The 23,123-nt window shown below is 36.3% G+C and overlaps 1 protein-coding gene across 1 annotated transcript; it reads left to right on the forward strand.

The window, feature by feature from the left end:
* The first annotated feature begins 416 nt into the window (after window positions 1-416).
* LOC107702265 (calcium uptake protein 3, mitochondrial-like) lies at window positions 417-22,515 on the forward strand. The gene is made up of 14 exons (XM_016504523.1): window positions 417-509; window positions 2,240-2,290; window positions 2,805-2,880; window positions 5,898-5,945; window positions 7,448-7,530; window positions 7,626-7,697; window positions 8,779-8,820; window positions 10,886-10,981; window positions 14,840-14,934; window positions 15,884-16,055; window positions 17,526-17,534; window positions 20,231-20,339; window positions 21,870-22,027; window positions 22,427-22,515. The coding sequence occupies exons 1-14, from the start codon at window positions 417-419 to the stop codon at window positions 22,493-22,495; spliced, it is 1,173 nt and encodes a 390-aa protein (XP_016360009.1). The 3' UTR covers window positions 22,496-22,515.
* The last annotated feature ends 608 nt before the right edge of the window (window positions 22,516-23,123 follow it).

Here is a 23,123-nt window from a genome sequence, read left to right on the forward strand (position 1 = left end):
TTTGAGGGGTTCAAGCCTGGGAGTTAGACCCGCCCCATAATTATAGACATACATGTGCGTTGCCAACCGCTTTCATTTATTCAGAGTGCGTAAACGTGCATTTTTACAGATGAGCACAGATGGCATACTTATTGGACTTGCTGCTGCTCTGGTCTGGGTGATCCCGGTGAGGGATCAGCACATCTCGCGATGAATGAATGAGAATTCGGGAATTTTGCACAAATTCTGGCATACCAACAATAATGGCCGCTGTGCGCAGACTGGGGGTCATATTTAGGAGTTTGTCGCTGTCGTCGGCTTCGCGGAATGCGCTTTTTGATTCTCCCGTGAAGGATAACCGATGCAGACGCCGAGGAATAGCGGTTGCTGTGGGCGTCGCGGCCGGAGGAGCGGTGTTGTATTATTATTATTCAGAAATGTGCGGATATAGAGGGAGGAAAGCCCCGATAAATGGAATAGGCTGTCGGGCTCTGCTGCCTTCACTACCCGCTGTAGCCGCAAAGGATAAGGTATGACTGTTCCTCTCAGTGCCACGTAACACTGCTTCCTATTAGGGTTTTTCCCCCTCTCTCCTGGCAAGGATTTTTTTTACTGTCAAATCTATGAAACTGCTAGTGGGGCAGGGATTGTGAACTGTTGTTAAGCTTTCACGCTGTAGAGTTTGGTGAATTGTTTTGCTTGCGCACTCAAACAGTCGTAAAGCTCGGATGACAATGCGCATTTGTGTGATGCTGCAGCAGGAAGAAGGGCGCTTTCCTCTGTCATGGTGCTGAAATGCCTGCGCTCACGAGTGACTGTTTCAGATCACATATCTTAAGCGTTAAGGTTGGATAAAACAGCTATGCACCTATCTGTGTTGTATCACAGAGGCCTGCCAAACAGTAATCTGTACCCTGTCGGCGTTGAGCTGTCATATCCAAGTACAGAATTCTTTGGCACGTGCATATAAACATATTTTTGGGATTTTTGTTCCTTTGGCAGACAGTCAGGTTTGGTTTCCATGGGCTGCCAGATGTTTTGGTCTGACTGTTCCACTTAGTAACTAAATGTTTTCCTGATTGGAGTGGAAACGTTGCAGTTCAGGGTTGCAGTTCAAGTGCTTTCATCCCTTGTGTGCGTTACCCTTTAAACCCGTAGTTCACAGAGATAAAATATTATGTTTTTCCTACATATACAAATCTATGTGTTTTTCAAGTGTTGTTTGATCCATTAAAGTATTAAGGTCATTTTACACCATAAAATACATTATCCTACATGACAGCATAATGATGTGTTCATGTTTTTGATGCATTAATGTAATTTCATTTATATTTACATATAAATGAAAACAAAAGTCTTTTTACTTATGACATGATTCCATAGAGAATTTATTATTCAAAAACATTTTGAATGTTATTACAAAAAAAATCAAAATACTTGAAGAACTTTAGTAACTTTTACTATATTATAAATCTAAATCTGTGTATATTTTATACTTGTATGTGTATAAAAAGTTATAATTTATAATTTATATTTTATTTTATAACTACAATCTAAATCTATGTATTTTAGAATATATATATATATATATATATATATATATATATGACTATAAATCAGCAATGACTATGCTGTCTTTCAATATACATACTCTTTGTGGATCAGTACGTTTTTGAGGCTGCATTTATTTAATCAAAAATACAGTAAAATGGTTAGAGAGTCGGACTTGTAACCCAAAGATCGTGGATTAGAGTCTCGGCACCGGCAGGTATTGTAGTCCGCATTTGTCACATGATCCTTCACAAGTCATTCTAATATGATGATTTTTACAATAGTGCAAAATGATATTATGTAAAAATTCCCAAATAAGAAATAAGATATGATTTTGTAAGTATGCTGTTCTTAAAAGTACCATGGTATTACCATTCTTTTTTGTTTGTTTGTCTTGACCTTCTTTGAATTATCTATTCATATACCAAGTAAAGACCATGGAATATGAATATAGAATTCATTTAACATTCAGTATCAATGTACCATGGTATTACCACCTGATCAGTGTACCATAGTATCATCATTTTATTTCTTTTTGTAAGAGCATGGGAAGAGAAAAATAGGGCGAAAAATTATTTCTCAGTTTTGTGATGGCTGTACAGAATCATATGAAATCAAATCCAGTCCTTCAGAGTTTTTCTAGAGTGATGCTGAATTGTCCTCGCCATTCTTGTCTCTTTCTTTCTCTTTCTTGCTTGCTCTCTCTCAGTGGGTACCAGTCAAGCACCAGTTAAACACAGGCCTGAGGCTTTCACTTCCTGTGAGCACTCCTAAAAATAGCTCAGACATGCATTCTCCAGGCAAAATACGTGCCTGCTGACCAAAACGAGGATTGAAACCTAAAAACAGAGTGCAGAATTGCATTAATACTTTCTTGAAATAACTGCAGAAGCGAGCAGTTCTTCAGCAGCACAGCCACAATTAAAGTATTTGCTTGTGGCGTACGTAACAGCACTTGCTCACACCACCAGCTAATTCCCAGCGGTGATAATTATACACACACTCCACACTCTTACAGTACAGCAGGACTCTAAAAATAAACCCTCTGAATTCTGTTCTTCCTCATAGTAATTACCGTTTTTGAAACCATCATCTTAAGTTGGCGGCAGTACATTTATCTTGTTGGTTTCACTGATGTGGAGCCATGCATCCAGAAGATGCCTGTACTCAAGAAGCTTCAGCTTGACACGGCATCTGATCTCAAGCTGTGGTAATGATAGCATGCAAATGTTAATTGAGGAAGCTATGCTAACGAGATCCGTGAATGTGCTCAGGTCTCTAAGGAGCGGTTTCTAAGAGGATGCAAACTCAAGGGAAGTCTTAGTGAAGAACTAGAAGGAGGCATGGGAAGTTAAAAATGTTGCACAATCTTAAATATGACTTTGAGAAAACCATATAGTTAGGAAATTAACACCAAGTAATGATTGTTCTGGTCCCACAAGCAAATATATGTTCTGTTTCCGTATTTTATTTAATTTTTTTAAATATTTATTTAATTTATTTATTATATTTATTATTGATTCATTTATAATATAATAAATGATTTATCTGATTATTTATTTATTTTCTATCTTTGTGTATGGCTGTTTCTTTAATAATGTATTGTTGTTGTTGTTTATTTATTTATTTAGATTGTTTTTGTTTATTTATTTAGATTGTCTTCAAACAGCACCCTGTCCTTCATAGTTTATTATGTTTGAATTTTATTTGCAACTGCAAATAATAAAGTAATAAATGTATTAATATAAAATAAAAAATAAAAATAAATGCAGTTATGCATTGCTATGATAGCAACTAAACAGGCTTTTTTAAGAAACGATGAGAAGACTTTTTCCATACCTTTTCATGGCTTCATGTCAAAGGTCATTCATCCAATTAAATGGTATGTTTGGAAAAATTCTATCAGTTGGTAGAAACCAGCCAACCAGGGTTTCCGCAGGTCTTAAAATGCAGGTCCACAAATTAAGGATCAAAAAAGGTCTTAAATCAGAGCAGAAAGTCTTAAATTCATCAGATGTTACTGTAAAGTCACGACATTAAATGTTGTGTGCACTACAAAAAAAATGAATGTCTCCCTGTTTGTCTTGTTTTCCAATCCAAATATCTAAACATTCTTAAATCAAGATACATTTTATTGAGATGCAAAATAAAGAGAAGAAGTCTTGTTTCCTACGAAATTGAACAAATTTGATTTATGCTTAAAACAAGAATATGGTATATGGTATGAAAACTTGTTTACTCTTTGAATGAAGTGTATTTTGTAACCCCACTGGCAGATATTTATTCTTGTTTTAATCATAAACTCACTTCGTTATCAGTTTCTCAGAAAACAAGACTTCTTATATCATTTTGCTTCTGAATGTACCTTGATTTGAAAATCACTGGAAAACAAGACAAAAATACCAAGGAAAAACATCACTTTTTGCAGTGTAATCAGAAGGTATAGAAAATTATTTCCATGTTCTAATTAAGCTATTTTTTTATTTGTAAAATGAAGTTAAAAGTAATGGAGATCTGTTGGAAGTTATTATTACTGCTCCATGAACATATTGACATATTAAGTTCCCTTTAATTTTTTAATTTTTCTTTAATTGTTCTTAAATTTACCTTCAGAAAATGTGCAGAAACCCTGAACAACATAGACAGGTTATGTGACGTCCTCATCCTCATCTTAATGTCGAACCTGTGCAGTTCTGGTTAATATTTGATATTTTAATATTTGTAGATTTAAAAAAAAAAGTCCTTAAAATCAAATATTGCTAAAGCAGTTGAGAACCACTAATACAGACTGTATAAAAGAATACCATACAGAGCTCATTTGTGATGTTTGTTGTTTTTATTACAAAAATTCTGCAAATATTTTCCATTGATGTTGTCATGCATCCAGTTCGAGAACCAGACCTTTCTTCTCATGCCAGTGTTTTTGCATTGTAAATTGAGAACGCTCGGTATGCGGACCTTTAAAAGTATGAATCATCTCATACAAACACATCAGATTTAGCATTTAAGCTTAATGCATCTCTAGGAGACAGGCTTAGTATTGAGACTGTATTGAACAGGAATGAATGGAATGTAATACAGCGCCTCTTCATTTAAGGGGCCCTGCTCAAAACAAAGATTTACTACATATGTAAGCACCATGTAAACATTAACAAAATGTCTGCAGCTAAAAAGCCACGTTTTACCAGTTTAAAGCAGCTTTAGACATATATTAATGTCTTTAAATTTGTTTTAAGATCCCCAGGGATAACCTTTGACCCCGAGTCTTCAGCTCTAGTGTCAGCCACAGAATTCTCAGAGTATTGTAAAGGAATAGTTGCCTAAAAATGAAAATGTGTGCATCATTTATGTCATTATGAACCCTGTATTTTTTACTGTATTCCATGAAACACAATAGGAGATGTCAGTTTCAATTGAACATCTGGTCTGGCAAAGGGAATAACTAAGGAAACTAAGTAAATTTTGCCCAAATTTTCCAATCTGATTGTCTCTTCTGGCTCGAGTTGTCTTGCTCAGTGGACTTTGAATGCCTCTGTATTGCTTGAGTGAGTGTGTGAGACTGCGGGTGTTGGGTTGAATTTTCAGTGTCAGGTTTTCCTCCCGAAGGCACCCAGGCAGTGTCCCGTAACACTCAGTCCACTGACCCTGAACTATCTCTATGCCTAGTACTGTCTCCATGTCCCCCTTCACACAGAAGCTGTGGAGAGGAACACTTTCAATGGAGGTGTAGGAAAACGTATCCCTTCTCTCTGCCCTTCCCCGGTGCCTTTACATAACAGAACTTCCATCTTTCCATCAGCCCACCTCGCTTTGTCTCTTTTTGGCTTTTATTTTGACTCTCACTCTCTCTTTCCTTCGTACTCCACTTTGACGCTTTTCTCACGAGTCTAACAAAAGCAGGGACAGTTCCCTGTCTAAATGGGGCACATCTCCCAGTCCTGACGGATGCCTCTAGAACACCCTTATCCAAACAGAAGCCTTTGAACGCATGCAGCCTCCGTCTCCATGGCGGTCACTCACTGTGTCTTCAGCTTCAGTGTGTGGGCCAAACGCGGGGCAAATGTTGCCTAAATGTAGACGGACACTTTAGCTGAGAGGCACCTTTTTAGATATTATCATCATGAAAGGGGGGATTACTTGTCCTTTTTTTTTGTTGGAGCAGGAGAAGAAGGGAAAAGGGTATGCGACTCCATCTATCTCTGGAGGCCCCTAGCTTTGAAAATCAGTAAACATTTTAATCCAAGCTTCAGATGAGCCGCCTCCTGAGTTTTCAGTTTAGACAAAGAGTAAAAGAAAAAAGTTGTAGGTTGTTAGTGTGTTACTGTACATTAGCAGAATGGATGTGACCCTTTGATATCCTTTTTCAGGCATCATCGCTTACACTGAGTATCTCTTTCTGCTCTGCATTCTGACAAGTGAGTATGACCTCTATCTCTCAGTCTTTTCTATCTCTGTCTCCCTCCCTTAAGTTTTCATTCTTATCCCATGCTTTTTTTTTCTGTGCCCTTCTTTTTTTTAAATCAGCGCACTATGTATGTATCCTATTTTAAACATGAATCAAAGATCATCTGTTTTACGTCTAGTGTGGCTCGCAAGGCCCACCCAGACTCTCACCCTCACCAAAAAGAGTTTCACTGAAGCCACATTTTACTCACTGCATAATTAAAGTTTCAGATTTGACTTTATGCAAAAGGAAGATTTTGCTGCTCAGAGGTCGCAGAGTTCTCAGTTATGTCTTATTTAAATGTCAAATGTTTCTTATAAAATTGTTTGGAAGAAATATAAATAAATATATTTGCTTTATCTAAAGAGTATTCCTAAACTTACATATTACCCAAAAAGTGTAGCATTTCCCAGATTTGATCTCCAATTGTCAGTAAAAATATTTGTTTGTAAGTTAGGATGTTTCAAAAATGGGTCATGTATTTTCATTTTTAAAAATTAATTTTCACACCACAAAATTTAACTAGTGGGGGAAAAAACGTAAATGAAATGTTGCATTTGTAAAGTATGCATTTTCCCTTATTCACATATAATCAGGAGACATGATTAAAAGTCTTCATTTGTTCTCCATTCAGTGTTTAGGAGGAATAACTTAGATGTTAAAGGGTTAGTTCACCCAAAAACGAAAATTCTGTCATTAATTATTTTCATCTCTACTGTGTCACTTGTGGACGCATGTTCACGAGCGTGTGGCGGCACTGACCCAGATCTGGCGTGTCCGCTTAGCTTCGTAACTTTACAGTTGAACCACTGATGTCACACGGACTACTTTGTCGATCGTCTTGGTACTTTTCTGGACCTTGAACGTGGTAGTTACCTTGCTGTCTATGGGAGGGTCAGAGAGCCCTCAGATTTCATCAAAATATCTTAAATTGTGTTCCGAAGATGAACGAAGGTCTTACGGGTTTGGAACAACACGAGGGTGAGTAGTTAATGGCAGAATTTTCATTTTTGGGTGAACTAACCCATTAAGTAGATCTAGTTTATGATTTTACATTCGTACAGAGTTGTCTGTGGCCGTTTGATTAAGCTAGTGTTAAGTAGCTGTAACACAGAAACACGCTGCCTAACATATGTTCTCACTTCTGCTGTTGCTTGGGCAACATTACAAAGTGAAGACATGTTGCTCTTGACGGGTTCAAAAATCTCAAGAGAGTGATGAAAGGAAAGTGGTGAAAGCAAAAGTGTATTGCAAGTTCTTGGGGTGGTAACAGGTTCTTAGAAATGTGGGCCTGTCCTCTGATTAAGCCACCTAGTGGTTGAATGTTTAATAGGGGTTAACAGATCGACTGCAAAATTTGCAAAAAAAAGCAGTGCTCAATGAGCAAATATATTTATACATCCTATTGTTTCGTTAAATTCATGCCGCAGCTTATTATAATAATATGACATTCTTTTCACAACTGTTCTTCAGAGCCTCATGCAGGCTTTAAGATTGCCTTTAACATGTTTGATGCTGACGGTAACCAGATGGTGGATAAAGGGGAATTTCTTGTGGTGAGTTGATAAGAGTGTTGATTCTGTCCATAGATGTTTGTTTTTAAAAAGAATTTTTCAACTCGCCATTATTCCTTCTCTATTTCTTTTTTTAGTTGCAAGAAATCTTCCGAAAGAAAAATGAGAAGAAAGGAAGAAAAGGAGATGCTGAAAAATCTGCTCAACTGGTAAGTTGATATCAGGAACTTTGTTTATGATAATATTGTAATCTGTTTTTTCAGTCCTAGTTCTCCCAAATTGTAAATTAAAAATCATAATCCTGTATAAAAAGAGTAACGTTACACATTTGCACATTTAATTAAAAAAAATGAAATCACACAAATCAAAAACTATTTAGATGTCTTCAAAATTGCTAAACTTGACATAAATAGAAACTTTAGTTTGACCTCCTGAGCATGATGATCAACATTTTCTGACCATTTTTCCTTCTGTCACTGAATCATTTGTTAGGGGGGGGGGGATAAAATCTTTGTTTACAATATGTAGAAAGTGTCATAATATATATATACAGTATATTCGTGATTAATCGATTTAAAAACACAAATATATATATTTGAAGAATAACAAGAATATATATTCTGCTAATTATTCTTATATGGTACCATGAATATATTGTGCATCCCTATTTATTACTTTTAATCAGAATTACAATTTTCCGCCTTAACTTCCTGATGACAAACTGGCTTAAAAATCCCATTGATGTGCACTGAACAAGGGACCGGAGTAATATTTCGAGGTGGGCTCTTTTGACTTGGGTCAGAAAGCCACCTCTTGACAACACCCTAGCACCCAACACCTAACACCTTAGCAACCATAAAACAACACCTTGACAACCAGCCACATCAGCCTAGCATCATGGCGGCGAGTTTTGCACAGGCAAGCATCACTCACATTTTCTTCAAGTCTAGTTATATGTGGGATACTCAAAATCCCATATATATCCTGAAAACATCAATTGGCCACCCACTGTAAACTTCCTCTAGACTTATATCTGTATTTGTTTTGCCTGTCCCGGATGCATAACACTTTTTATCTCATTCACATGTCCAGTTTATCAAGGGCTGTCTGAGAGGGAGCCAGTTGCGTCATCCCCTCTTGGAGGCTTGCGAAAGTGTGCCAGCTGTCCTGTGGTTAAACCACTTTCTATTCTTTGCATGTTTAACCTGTCTTTGTCCATCTCTTCTTATGTTCTTCTCTCTTTCCTCTCCTCTTCCGCATGCTGTGACCTCTCCTCTCATCTCTGTGTAGAGTATGCAGCTCTATGGATATCAGGTTGTCCCCGTAAACAGCGTATGTATCTCCCCCAGCTCTCTGACCTGTGAACTATAACCTCTGTGTGAATCTTGAAATCATGGAAGGAATGATGGGTGAATGAGAGAGATCTGCAGATGACTGAATGAAAATGTGGAGTGGACCTCAGAGGTCAGAGAGCATGTGGGTGTTTTGCCACTATCAGTCTAATTTGATTCTTATTGATTTCAGTTTCTTTAACCACAAAGTGTCAGTTACAAACTTCATCAGTGGGCTATAAAGAACAGGTTTGAGTAAGAGTGGGTGGAGCTGTTGGTGTAAAATGTGTTTTCTATTGAGTTAGCTCTGGAGTCTTTCACATTCACTTACATTAAATCACTTACATTACATCTCTCTCGCTCACTGACACCCAAAAGAAAAGAAAGATCACAATTGAGATGTAGATGTTTCTTCTAGACAGCAATGAGATTAAAACTCTTTCAAGACCACATAAATGATGATAAATGCTATAAATTCTATACACTGCCATTCAGTCTGAGGTCATTAGGAAGAAAAAAAATCAAAGTTTTTTATTTTTATTTATTTTTCAGCATGGATGCATTAAATTGATCAAATGTTACATTTATAAATTTATAATGTTACATAAAAAATCTAATTCAAATAAATGTTCTTTCTATTCATCAAAGAATCATAAAAATGTATCAGTTTCCAAAAAGATATTAAATGGCTCTATTGTTTTTAGCATTGGTAATGATAAGAAATATTACTTGAGGGCCAAATCAGCATATTAGAATGATTTCTGAAGGATCATGTGACACTGAAGACTGGAGCAATGATGCTTAAATTTCAGATTTACAATCACAGTAATCAATTCTATTTAAAAATATATTACATATATATTTTAAATTGTAATAATATTTTACAATATTACTGTTTTTGCTGTATTGTTTTCTTCAAATAAATGCAGTCTTGGTTGATGACACTGAAAACAACAGAAAATGTAAATGGGGACATACTAAAAATGTATTTTATTTTTACATAAAGTTAATTCTAGTTACTATAGACTAGTACATATACAAAACATTTTTTACAGTTTTACAAATTTTATTTTTAAATAGATTTTCTAATTCAGAACATCCCTATTGGAACTTTTGTCAAATTTAGCTCACTTTAGTGGACAATTCTGTCCACACAAAAACACATACATCCACTTTCACATATTCAACTCATACACAAGCGCTTTTGTATATCTGTGAATCTGGTACAGAAAGAGAGACAGAGTGAAAGACCTTTGTCCATTAAAGTGGCTCCTTACAGCACAAGAAATATATTTCCTGTTTTCCTTATCCTGATGTGTCAGTATTAGTCTCTCAGCTTCTGTATTCAATAAATAGGTACAGAATAACTGACAACAAATCGTTGAATTATTGAATGCACGTGCTGCCGTGTTGTGGAGTGCATATGAAGTCATTTTCAATTATTCAACCATTCAGAAGCAATTATTCTGCTGATATCATGGTTACTGTATATCAAAAGAAAAAAAAATCCACTTTTCATCAAAAAAAAAAACGTTATTGTGCCAGTATTTATAATAGTCTGAGCGACTATTAGTTCAAAAGTGTCTGGAAAGAACATGGTAACATGATATGGATCTAAAAAATAGCTGTGCAGTTACAGAACATTCATAATCAAGATTTCATGTCATGGTATGAACATTTTGTGTCATGGTAAAAACTACATTTTGTGAGTCAATGATGACGCATATATGAGCCATTTCACAGAAGATTCTGTATCTGGTATAATAATATATGCTGATAAAACCTTTCAGTCTTGGATAATATCCCAGATTTTTTTTTTTATGATTAATCACTCACATCATATAACCACATACAATTAGCATTTGCTAACATCAGCAAGTTCCCCCTCCTAGTCTTCATATGAATCCTTATACAATATATTTGATTGGTTTAGGTTGCTAAATTTGCCATATGTTTTTCATGGTTGAGAAAATGACTGAGAGACCACCCGACACATCCTCTTATTAACCATGTCAATAGAAACTAACATGATAACAGCTCTCCATCTCATGCTAAACCCTCTGCAGGTGCTAAAAAAAGAGAGTCAGGAGTTTGTGCCCAGGAACTACTGGGACATGCTGAGACGTGGCGCGAGCCAAGCCCTGTTTTCTGACCTGGCAGAGGTACAACCATAGCCCTCTGTCCTCCTGTCTCATCCCACGTTTTTATTCGTCCCTAGCCATCCCTAACACAGTGTTCTCACCTGGAAAAGGTACACCTTAACTGCCATTCCTCCATTTATCCTATATATATATATATATATGTCCACCTTAACCCTAACATCATTCTCATTTAATGACCCAGGAATATCCTTTTATTTATTTGTTTATTTATTTTCAGTTTCATCCCTCTTCTTATGTATTTTATCAACTGTTGATCTGCTAGAAAATATGTTTTTGATGCTTCATTTAAAATAAATGAAAACACGATAACGAGATGTTTGTTGTTATAAATTCATCTGATAAGAAAAACATGTATTGATTTCAGTGAATGTCTTATTTATTAGATTATAAGAATGGAAGTGTATTTTCTAAAATCGTGTTTCTGCCTCAGAGTTAAAAATTAAAAATTAATTGGGAGGTAAAAAGCTGCAAATTATAGTCACAAATGTGAAATATTAGATTGCAATTACGAGAAATAGCATTACAAATACATATATGTGTGTGTGTATCTGCAGTGTTAATTCAGTATTATTTTTACCTAATAATGCTATATATTATATACTTTTATATACACTCTCAGAAAATAAGGTGCAAAAGCTGTCACTGGGGTGGTACCTTTTCAAAAGGCACACCTTTGTACCTAAAAAGTCCATATTTGTACCTTAAAGGTACATATTAGTACCTAAAAGGTACAAAAGTGTACCTTTCAAAAAAAAGTACCGCCCCAGTGACAGCTTTTGTACCTTTTTTTCTAAGAGTGTATAGGTTTAATTATTAAATGTATTTTTGTTCCATTTTAATTTTAGTTTAATTTAATTTTGAATTACCTTTAAATAGTTGCATTTCATTTTAATTTTTGTTTAATTTTTAGTAATTTAATTTTTTATATATATTACTATATAGGTTTAATTTATTTTTATTTGTGTATGTGCGTATAATTTGTAAATATATACTATATTTCAAAAGGAAGTTTTGATTGTGATGTGAAACAAGAAAAAGATTTCAGGTTTAATATGATTTTTTACAGAGAATTTTGCAGAGAATTGCTGGCTTTGTTAATACTTCATCATTAATTGTTTTTGTCATTTCAGCTTATCGATTTCTAATATTTTGCATGTGCAGTCTTTGCGTTTAATCGACTGTGAATAATAACAAGTTAATATTGTAAGCTGTCAGCGGTGAGGCACATTAAAGCAGCACTATGTAACTTTTCTGTGTTCAAAATTTGCAAAATGTAAATAATGAGCGAGTACATAATGAATTCATCTTCTAAACCGCCTATTTGTCTTATTCCTAATCACTACGGTACACTTATAATAAGTGCTTATATTCGGACTAGTGTAGCCTGTTCGGGTCGTCACCGCTGCGGAGTAACACATACATGCGTGAATCGCCATAGACGTAAGCTTAGAGAAGTAGCTCCGGTTGGAATGTTCTTCCGCGGGATGCGTACAGTTCTGTTTATTAACCGCTAGAGCGCCAAAAGTTAGATAGTGTTGCTTTAAAGGCCTTTGTTTATACACCGATTCAGAATATGTCTGCTCATCCTGATGGTGTGTTTGTGTTCGAATGGCTAATAGAGGATGTCTGTAGGAAGCAGTAGTTTAATGATTGTGGAGAGCTGTGTGCAGATGCCCTGTATTTACTTAGTCTGTTATTCACAATGAAAGGGTAATTTCAGTTTGGCTTCCTCAGATGACACAGCAGTTAGACAGGTCTGTTTGTCTGAGTTGACAGCTGCAGGGTACCAGACATTGTGTATTTGTTTGTGGGCTAAAGGGCGCATGCTAGCATGTGTGGAAGTGTGATTGGGGTTACTCATCTTAGAAGTCGACAGCAGTAATCACTGTTTTTATCGCTGTTTTTAGATCAAAGAGTAAAACGCTTCAGGCAATGTCTAAGTCACACTGTGGGCCCGGCTGAAGTGTTACATGGAATGATGACCTCACATTCATTTTTTCCTGTAACCACAGTGTTGTGATGTCACACTTCCAGCAGATTGATGACGAAATTGTGAAGAAAAAAAAACAGCTATAAATGTTTTAGATAAAAGAAAGATTAATTTATCAATCCATCTGTTTCAGTCACATGACTTTTATGCTCACCCAACATATTTATGACCATCAGCGAACAAAGTAATAGGGTGAATACAAAAACGCATGAACAAAATACCAAGAAAAAATGTTGATGTTTGGACTTGATCCATCCCTGTCCATACCTACACTTATATACTGGATGCATCACACTAATAACACTCTAAAACATGCTGGGTTACATACTACAAATAGGGACAAACCCAGCAATTGGGTTGTTTTGACCCAGCGGTTGGGTTCAAAACATCCCAACCGCTGGGTCAATACAACCCAATATTTGGGTTTGTCCCTTTTTAACCTAGCGCTGGGTTATATTTAACCCAGCATTTTTTAGAGTGTATGGGGATATATATATATATACACACACACAATGCTGCCTTTGAATTTAGCTAAAATAAGGGATCTTCGAAGACAGCATACTTTTATAACCTTGTTTGGTAACAGTCTCTGAGTTGAGAACATGCCTACAATGCTTTAAAATGCTGTCTAGGCAGGTCAGTAGGTTTTTGGAAAAGTCTCTTGTCTTGTATGGAAGCCTGTGTTTATAAATGAATGAAAAAAAATGCATTTGCTTTATTTATCACAATTATGTTTTAAATCTCACAGATGTGACTATTTTATTTTATCTTTGAAACAGGCTTTCGTACTCTTGGGATCAAAAGTTTACATTTCCATCCTGTGTTCATTGGCATCTCAGAAGAGTTTTAAAGTTTTTTTTTTTCTTATAATAACACTATGTTGATAAAACACCAAACATCTGCAATATGTGTCTGAGTCGATCTGGCTAGTGAAATGGAATAATTCCTTCTCTCTTTATAACTTTCCACTGATTGTATCTCCATGGATAGGATTTTAAGCTAGAGGTACAGCAGTGGCATGGACTTGCATTCTGCCTCGCTTCATTGCACAGAGGCCCATAACCAGGGGAAAAGAGCTGTTTAGTGTTTATGCCTGGTTTTACCTGGTTTCAGCATGATAGGCTCTTCTTGCAGATGAGGGTGAAGCATGGGTAGAAAAGAAAAAAACAACAACAACCACCTAACCTGACCTTGCACCTTTCAGCCACCTTCTTCCAGTTTTTTTTTTTTTTTTAATGCTATGCTTGAAAAAAGGAATCATGATACTTGAACGATCGCTCAAATTGATCTTGAACATTAGCTTTAAAATCTGAAGATTCTTGAGAAGGAAAGGTGGAATTTGCTTACATGTGTGCATTTTTTCACAAATCTCTTGCAGATACGCTGTGTGAAAGTTTGTTGTCGAATTGCATGCCATATGGATGCTTTGTGTTGTCATGTGTTGGTCTGTCCTGTACTTCCTTTGGCTTGACACTGTGTACACCTGATATTCATGTCCAGTCCTTACAAATGATTTTAGTGAACGGCTCTCTTAAACCATATTCAGCGGTAATTAAATATACCAGATGTACACAGGGGGTATACGGCATGTTTGTGTGCATTTCTGTGTATCATTGCTCTTTGCTGTGTTTCTTTTTCAGTCTAATATACAATCTTTATGCCATTCTAATGGTATAAAGATCTGCACGTCTTCTCAGAACATGTCCTCTGTAGGCTCAGGAGAGAAAAGATAAATGGATGCACACTTTCAGGCTCTGGATGGCTGGTACTCTGAATGGCTCCGCAAGCCTATGATGGACTGATTTCTTATTCAGACAGAAGGATTTTTGTCATAGTTTCTTCTTTCTCGTTCTCCTCACCAATCGCAGCGTGCCGATGAGAACATGATGATTGACACCACTCTGCTTGTGCACTTCTTTGGCAAGAAGGGGAAGGCGGAGCTAACGTTTGAGGACTTCTACAGGTATGACAACTTGAGTCTTAAAAAGAAAGCTCTAAAAACATGCCACTTATTCATCTTCACTTGGCAAGGATGGATGCATGAGAACTAATGTCCATCAAGCAGGGATAGAAGGAAATGCTGAAGTCGGTTAGCAGCTTGTCCTAAGAGGATGTGGCATGATAAAATGAAAAAGTCTTTAAAGACATCTCTTATGCTCACTACAGCTACAAAATACAACAGAAAAAGTATTAATGTAAAATATTAATACAATTTAAAATGACTTTTTATTTTAATATAAGACTACAGTCTTCAGTTTCACATGATCCTTCGGGAATCATTCTAATATGCTGATTTGGTGCTCAAGAAACATTCATTATGTTGAAAACATATAATATTCGTAATAATAATAAAAAACGTTGTCAACGTTTTACTATTTTGTTCAATTGAATAAATCCTTACTGAATAAAAATGTTAATTTCTTTAAAAAAAAATGTAAAAAGTCTTACAGACCCCAAACTTTTGAACGGTAGTATAAATGTAAAAGGTAAATTTATCATAGCCAGTCAATACAAATGACAGGATGTTTTGTTGATTACTTTGTTTTTTTCTACTGCGGTGTAGCAATGGGTAGCCCCGCCTATAGTGCAATTTCATTGGTCCACATAAATGCATGTTAAACATCAAACATTTGTGCCATGTTGTGCAACATTTTTTCTATTTTTCTTGTAGAAAATGAAGCACATTGAATATCATACAAAGCCATATTGAGAAACTCTTAATATTATAAAGACATAGGGCCATCATAGAAACCACCTGGAATAAACCCTACAGTAGCAACAACATAGCAACACCCTAGCACATAGCGGCGAGTTGTGCATGGGCAAACACCATTGACATTTTAAATTTTTCTTTCCTTTTTTTTTTAAAATTCTTTACACTCTGACTTTTATTGCGGTCTTTGGTCTTTCAGATTCATGGATAATCTGCAAACTGAGATGTTAGAGATTGAGTTCCTGACCTATTCCAAAGGCATGACCACCATCAGCGAGGAGGACTTTGCACGAATCTTGCTGCGCTACACTAACGTAGAGGATATCCGCAGCTATCTGGAGAATGTGCGCCAGTGCATACCTGATGAGAAGGTAATGAGTAATGTCACCTAGCCACTAACTTCATCTGAAAGAAAGGTGTAGGACAACTGGGACGACCACATCCCCCAAGCTCACACTTTCACCCCTTCAAACGACTCATGTTACCCCTCCTCCTGACAGCTTTACATGTACAGGAAGGTTACTGGTTCAACACTTCTGTGCCCCACAAGGAAATTCAATCATATTATTAAAAATACACATACAAATTCAATGTTATCCATTTACACATATTTGTTCTATTCATAAAATTCTCTTATCCAGCCCAAAAATACACACATTCCCACAGCTTGAGTGGTCATCCACCCTTGAATGCTCAAATGCCCCATATTGAGTGTGTGACATTTACATGTGAACTGCAGTTTAATCTTATAGTCTCTCTATTCTCACCTCTCCACAACTAATGTAACTCTTTCATCCTGCAGATGGTCATTTTTCTTAATATTACCATGTTTATTTAAGGAGCAAGTGTCAAACTCACACTTTGTAGTAAAGTGGAACTGGACTTTTCCCAGGCCCAGATGTCTTAAAGGAATAGTTCACCCAAAAATGAAAATGGATCCTCTTGCATTGAATGGGTGCCATCAGAATTAGAGTTAGAACCGCTGATAAAAACATCACAATAATCCACAAGTAATCCACATGACTCAATTAAAAGCTTGTGAAGTGAAAGTGTTTGTCATGAACAAATCTATCATTAAGATGTTTTTAACTTCTTAACTTAAAGCTAAAATATGAGTCCTCTATCCATAATATTGCTTCCTCCAGTGAAAAAGTCATATAATCTGAACCAGGAGAGAAATATGCACAGATCAAACACTGTTTAGCAAAAACAGTTCTAAACAAGCATGTAGGTGGGTTTTGATGTGAAAGGACAGGAAGTGTTAATATATAACTGGTATTTTGACCAGAAGCGACAGTTTAAAGTTAAAATGCCTTGATGGATTTGTTTCTTTCAAACATGCAACTTTTCACTTCACAAAACATTAATTGATGGACTGGAGTGGTGTGGGTTACTTGTGGATTATTGTGATGTTTTTATCAGCTGTTTGGACTCTCATTCTGACGGCACCCATTCACTGCAGAGGATCCATTGGTGAACAAGTGATGTAATGCTAAATTTCTCTCTGTTCTGATGAAACAAATTAATCTAAATCTTGGATGGTATGAAAGTGAGTATATTTTCATCAAATTGTTATTTATGGGTGAACTATTCTTGATGCAAATGTTATATTGTTATGTGTCTATTAGTTATGTGCTGCTATTTTTTATTTGTTTAGCTGGTTTACTGTGCCCCTATATTAATTCTTGAAAAAAAAAAAAACAGACTTTGTTCAAACTGCACGTGAATCTATTCTTTAGGTCTGACTGTCTTAAGTGCACACAAGTTGCAGGGTGAATTCCAACAGTGTACAAAAACGTCCTGTATTCTCTCTGTTATCCCTGTTTATCAAACACTGGAAGAAAGCAGAGGTTTGTCCCTGCGGGAGTCTGCAGCTCTTGATCAGATCATTTTTGTTTGGTTTTGCATTTTGTGTTTCAGTTGTTTTCTCTCTCTTTGATTTTGTGGCACATGTTCAAGAAAGTAAATTCCCGTTTACTTTCAACCAGCTATACGATTATCATGTTGTGAGAGCTTTGAACATATTTCTTGAGTTTAAAGTATATTAAAATATACAGTGGTCCCAAAAAGCATTTGGTCGCTTCATCCACACTTAAAATATGTGGATATCAATTATTTATCCATCCATCCATCCTTACTTGTCTACTTGCATTATAACCAATCACACACAATTCTGTTAAGCTTATGAATGCAATGGCCAGTCAGAGACGTTCAGATTAGTCATCGTTGAAACACCAGAGGTTTTAGTGTGCGCGCTTGCAGACGGAATTCTGCACTCTCACGAATTCTCTCATCATAAACAACAAAGTGCAGATGTATATGCAATGTAAGAGATTCATTTTACAGTGTAGACAGCTTCATTAATTATAACGATAGTTTTTTTTGTTTCTTTGTTTTTGAGAGTTAAACTCTCAAAATAGATAGATAGATTGAAGTTAGTGCATGTTCTTCGCTCGCTTTCTGTATGTAATTTTTTCGCTGTTTGAATAACCGTGGAAATGAAAACGTTATAATTCGCAACTTACAATGTTTTTATTCAATTTTGATCTCGTTAAATACAAATTTAGTCCTATTAAAATATTTTATTAGCCTACATGACACATGGTACTTGCCTAAAAAGACAGTTTTATGATGTTTGTAGCCAATAGCATTAGGCTACTTTTAGCTTACCCTGGAGTTGGTTCACCCTCCGCCTGTGCTGCCTACCTATTTGTCTACTTACCTACTTGTCTATCTATATATATATATATGTGTATATATATATATATATATATATATATATGTATATATGTATGTATATATATATAATGAAATTCCTTTCATTTTAAGTTAAGTGTCCAAATCCCTTTTTGGCCCACTGTAGTTGTGTGGGTGTGTTGTGTATGTGCTTGGGGCAAAGTTTGTGTTTGAATACAGATTGTCATGCTGTCCATCTAGAGGGTCACCTGATGTCGGTTTCTCCATGCCTGACTGCTCTCTTTTAGCTCTTTCCCAGTCCCATCTGAGGGATCTGTTTGTGTTGAGGGTATCAGGTTTTGGGGCCCCTTTGAGCAGTTTGTACATTTGGCTAGAATGACTTCACCCTCCTCTGGAATTCCCACGGAATAGACCCTAAACTCACTTTTATGGCATTTTATGGTTTTCCACGAGTGCCAAGTCCTGAACTCAATCCAACAAAATCCAGCTTTAAACATCAAACCTACCCAACAGTTAAGCCTAATGTGTAACTAGAACTATGTTAAATACTCACCAGAGAGGTTTATGTGGATTACCATAGCTGTGACAAGACTTCTGACACCCTCGGGTGAAAGATTTAATCCTAGATTTTGTTTTGACAGGCAGGACAATATGCTGCAGGATTCTGTGCATTCAATTCCAAAATGTAAAAAAAAAAGTCTGTCATTATTTACTCACCCTCATGACATACTTGTATACTTTTCTTTCTTCTGTGGAACACAAAAGACGATATTTTGGAAAATGTCTTGGGTGTTTTTTGTCCATACAGTGGAGGTCATTCGGGTTAGATGTTATTTGGATATAAAGTTCTTCAAATTGTTTCACAGTACAAAGATATGCAGGGTTTGAACAACATGAGGGTGAGTAAATTGCGACACAAATTTAATTTTTGGGTGTACACTACTGTACAATACTTTGCAAAAGTTTGGGGTCAGGATTTTTTTTTTTTTAATTCTCATTAAAAAAAACTTTTATTCAGCAAGTTTAATTGATCAAAACTGATTAAAGACTTTTGCATTATTACAAAAATGTATGTTTCAAATATTAAATAGCACAACTGTTTTCAACATTGATGATCATGGGAAATGTTTCCTGAACATCAAATCAGCATATTAGAATGATTTCTGAAGGATCATGTGACACTGAAGACTGGAGTAATGATGCTGAAAATTCAGCTTTGCATCACAGGAACAAATTACATTTTAAAATATATTCAAATAAATATATAAATAGGTATTTTAAGCTGTAGTAGTAATTCACAATATTGCTATTTTTGTTCAAATAAATGCAGCCTTGGTAAGAATAAGAGACTTCTTTTAAAAACATAAAAAATCATACTGACTCCAGACTTTTGAGCTGTGTTTTTAAGACGTTCTTGGAGTTCTGTTGTCAGTCAAATTTTAAGTTATCTTCTTGATTCCAGTCGATGATGTCATGCTGTTTGGCTGACAGTTTTATGACATTGTGCTGTGAAATGACTCGTGCCTTTCATCGTGGCATGTGTCATTGTGTGCTGTGTTGGCAGAGCACAAAGAGCTGCACACGCATCAGCAAACAAGCATGAGCGGCACAGCGTCGGGTTTCTTGTGCATATATCAAAATGTTGATTTCTGTTTGTCCATCATTGCATTTGTGTGTTCGGTACAGATTTGCTTGGGTATGAAATGAGAACTCTGCTTGTGTATTCTGCGTGATGATGTCATGTCGCTCACAGATCCTTTTTGAAATGGAATGGAATGGAATGTAAAGTCAGTTTATGGCAGCTCTGTCTGTTTGATTGAATTGCTCTTTTCTTTTGTTTCATGATCAGGGCATCACCTTTGAAGAGTTCAGGTCTTTCTTCCAGTTCCTCAATAACCTTGAAGACTTTGCCATTGCCATGCAGATGTACAACTTTGCCTGTCGTTCCATTGGACAAGGTGAAATACTTACTTAAAGGGATAGTTCACCCAAAAATGAAAATTCTGTCATTATTTGAGAAGGGTATAACTGCAGCCTGGAGATCTCCAAATGGGGGCGGGAACTCCAAAACGGGGTGGGAGCTCCAAAATAGGGCGTGGCTTCCTCCCATTGACAGACAGGCACATGACACGAATGTGCAATTTTCCCCCCCAATCCACTTCAGTGCAGACTCCGCCCCACAGCTGATTCTAAAGTTTTTATAGGTTGTGTCAATTAAAGTGTTGATTTCCAACACTATGCTACAAAAAATGCTAACCCCTAAAGCTACCCCACACCTGACCCTAACCTTAACCAGTGAAATTGACTGCACGGCGGGATTGGCGGTGAATAGCGTGGTAAAGAAAGATGCAGTTCAGGAGATAAATAGTTAATAAGATTATGCGATATGAGATCGTTCCGTAACTCCCCAACCGGACCTCACCGGACAATGGCACCTTTTTAGTTACACCCAGCATCACTACCCCCTCCTACCCTGCGAATTTCGAGCCCCGGGACGCCCTCATTGCTTGGAACAAAGCAATAGAGTAAAACCTTTCCCCTGCGATGGGACGGCTCGCGGGAGAGCTCGTGGGTGATTCCCGTTTATATCATTTCGTTCCAAACCCTTCGTTCATCTTTGAAAAACAAATTTGAATTCACACATACTACTGTTTAATGCAAATGTAAAATGCACAGTGAGATTTAAAAGTCTGAGACCACATTTAAAGTCTGGGATTTAAAATCTAATTTTAAAACAAAGAAATTCGTACCAGTTTTTGAAATCAGTGTTTCACTTAAATAAATATCAATATTTTTTAATGCACAATTTTTTTTATTGAAATAGAAAAATGCAAATTATTTATTTTAGAATTTTTTTCCCCCCTTTAAAATAAATGGTTTGGACCTGCCACTGTATTCTCAAAATGTACTATGCAAATAGGGTATATGTCGAACATCACCTGACCAAACCCAGAAAAAAGGTCTCATCGCTTCCGCTTGTCGGAGAACATGTTAACAGCCGTATTAAATAATAGCGATATCTATGGACTTTTAAGATAATCAGTTAAACTAGCTAGCTGTTTTTATTGTTGACGTTTTATTCCATTTTTATATCTAAAAGCGAAAAGAATACAAATAAAAAAAACTTTTAGATATCAGTCCGCATATGTGATGGACATTGGTTATGATCATCATTGGTATCTACTTTGAAGGCATCTTGAGTAAAACTGCTTCATATACCCATTACAAACGAGGCATTTGTTGCATCCAGTGGGGACATAATTGGACTTGTGGAAGTGGAAGGAGCGGCAAGCACATGTGACGACCCCGGGCTTCTTCCACGGTGAAAGCCGATCCGGCGATCCACAGCACTAAGTTGATGTATTCCCTCAGCGACCAGCACGGATTGACCCCTTTAAGAAACCCAAAAATGAGGTGATCGTGTTAAATGAAAAGTGTGGAGCAAATTCACTGTCCTCTGAATGTGTGTGTCTCTCTCTGTCTTCCAGATGAGTTTGCTCGGGCGGTATATGTCGCAACAGGCCTCAAGCTGACCCGCCACCTGGTTAACACCATCTTCAAGATATTTGATGTGGATCATGATGATCAGCTCAGTTACAAAGAGTTCATTGGTATCATGAAGGACCGGCTGCACCGTGGAGGCAGGGTAAGAAAGAGGTGTAGTGGAAAGAGCGGTGCATCATGCTTTTGAGCATTCAAATGTAATTGTGAGATAAGGACAGTATCACTGCAGCTATAGCGCCACCTAGTGTTAACTAGTTATATCTGTACAATGAAACCTATAGCTCCCTGTAGGTTTTTCATTATCATTATAGTTCTAAATCTGCTGTCAAGTAAACATAATATTTTCTTCTGATATTCTACTATGCATAGCAGCATTCATTTTTTTATTAAAATAATTTTTTGTATGAATTTTAAAAATATTTTTTCCATGTAATCTAGCTATTGTTTGTTGATAATTAATAACAAGTTCAGTTTTTTTTAATAGTAATTTTGTCAACTACTGAAGTAATGACTAATTCTCTCTCTCTCTTTGTTTCTGCAGGGTTATAAGGCTGTAGAGCGTTTTACTTCATTTAAATCATGTCTGAAGAAGGAACTGGCTGGCAGATAAGTAGCCCTATATACACACATACACACTCACATTGAAAAGGTGAAAAGACATTTTTCAAAAAAGTCTCTTATGTTTACCAAGTCTGCATTTATTTGATCAAAAATTAAGTCTTTATCGTCACTTTTGATACATTTAATGCATCCTTGCTACATGAAAGTATTGATTTCTTTAAAAAATAATAAATAAAATCTTTCTGACCCCAAACTTTTTAATGGTAGTGTATATATGCAATCTAGCTTTCTATTTTTTCTATTCTATCTTGTTTTTCTGTGTGTGTGTGTGTGTGTGTGTGTGTGTGTGTGCGTGTGTGTGTGTGTGCGTGTGTGTGTGTGTGCGTGTGTGTGTGTGTGCGTGTGTGTGTGTGTGCGTGTGTGTGTGTGTGCGTGTGTGTGTGTGTGTACAGGTATATATGGTTTATGAGGACACAAATGTGTATAATGACATGGGTACTACAACGTAAACATGGTTTATGACCGTAATACAAAAGGCTTAAAAAACATACAAAACGGTGTTTTATGAAATTAAAAAATTGGCAGCAGTTTCCTGTGTGGGGTAGGTTTAGGTGTAGGGTTGGTGTAGGGCAATAGAATATACAGTTTGTATGGTATAAAAACCATTACGCCTATGG

Source organism: Sinocyclocheilus anshuiensis, unplaced genomic scaffold (assembly GCF_001515605.1).
Source record: "Sinocyclocheilus anshuiensis isolate Anshui unplaced genomic scaffold, SAMN03320099.WGS_v1.1 scaffold86, whole genome shotgun sequence".
Taxonomy (NCBI): Eukaryota; Metazoa; Chordata; class Actinopteri; order Cypriniformes; family Cyprinidae; genus Sinocyclocheilus; species Sinocyclocheilus anshuiensis.

Coding starts and splice junctions, on each gene's coding strand:
- LOC107702265 (XM_016504523.1), top strand. CDS start 417: ATGTGCGGATATAGAGGGAGGAAAGCCCCGATAAATGGAATAGGCTGT. Junction 2,881..5,897: donor ACTAGAAGGAGGCATGGGAA/GTTAAAAATGTT, acceptor ATCCTTTTTCAG/GCATCATCGCTTACACTGAG. Junction 10,982..14,839: donor TGTTTTCTGACCTGGCAGAG/GTACAACCATAG, acceptor CACCAATCGCAG/CGTGCCGATGAGAACATGAT.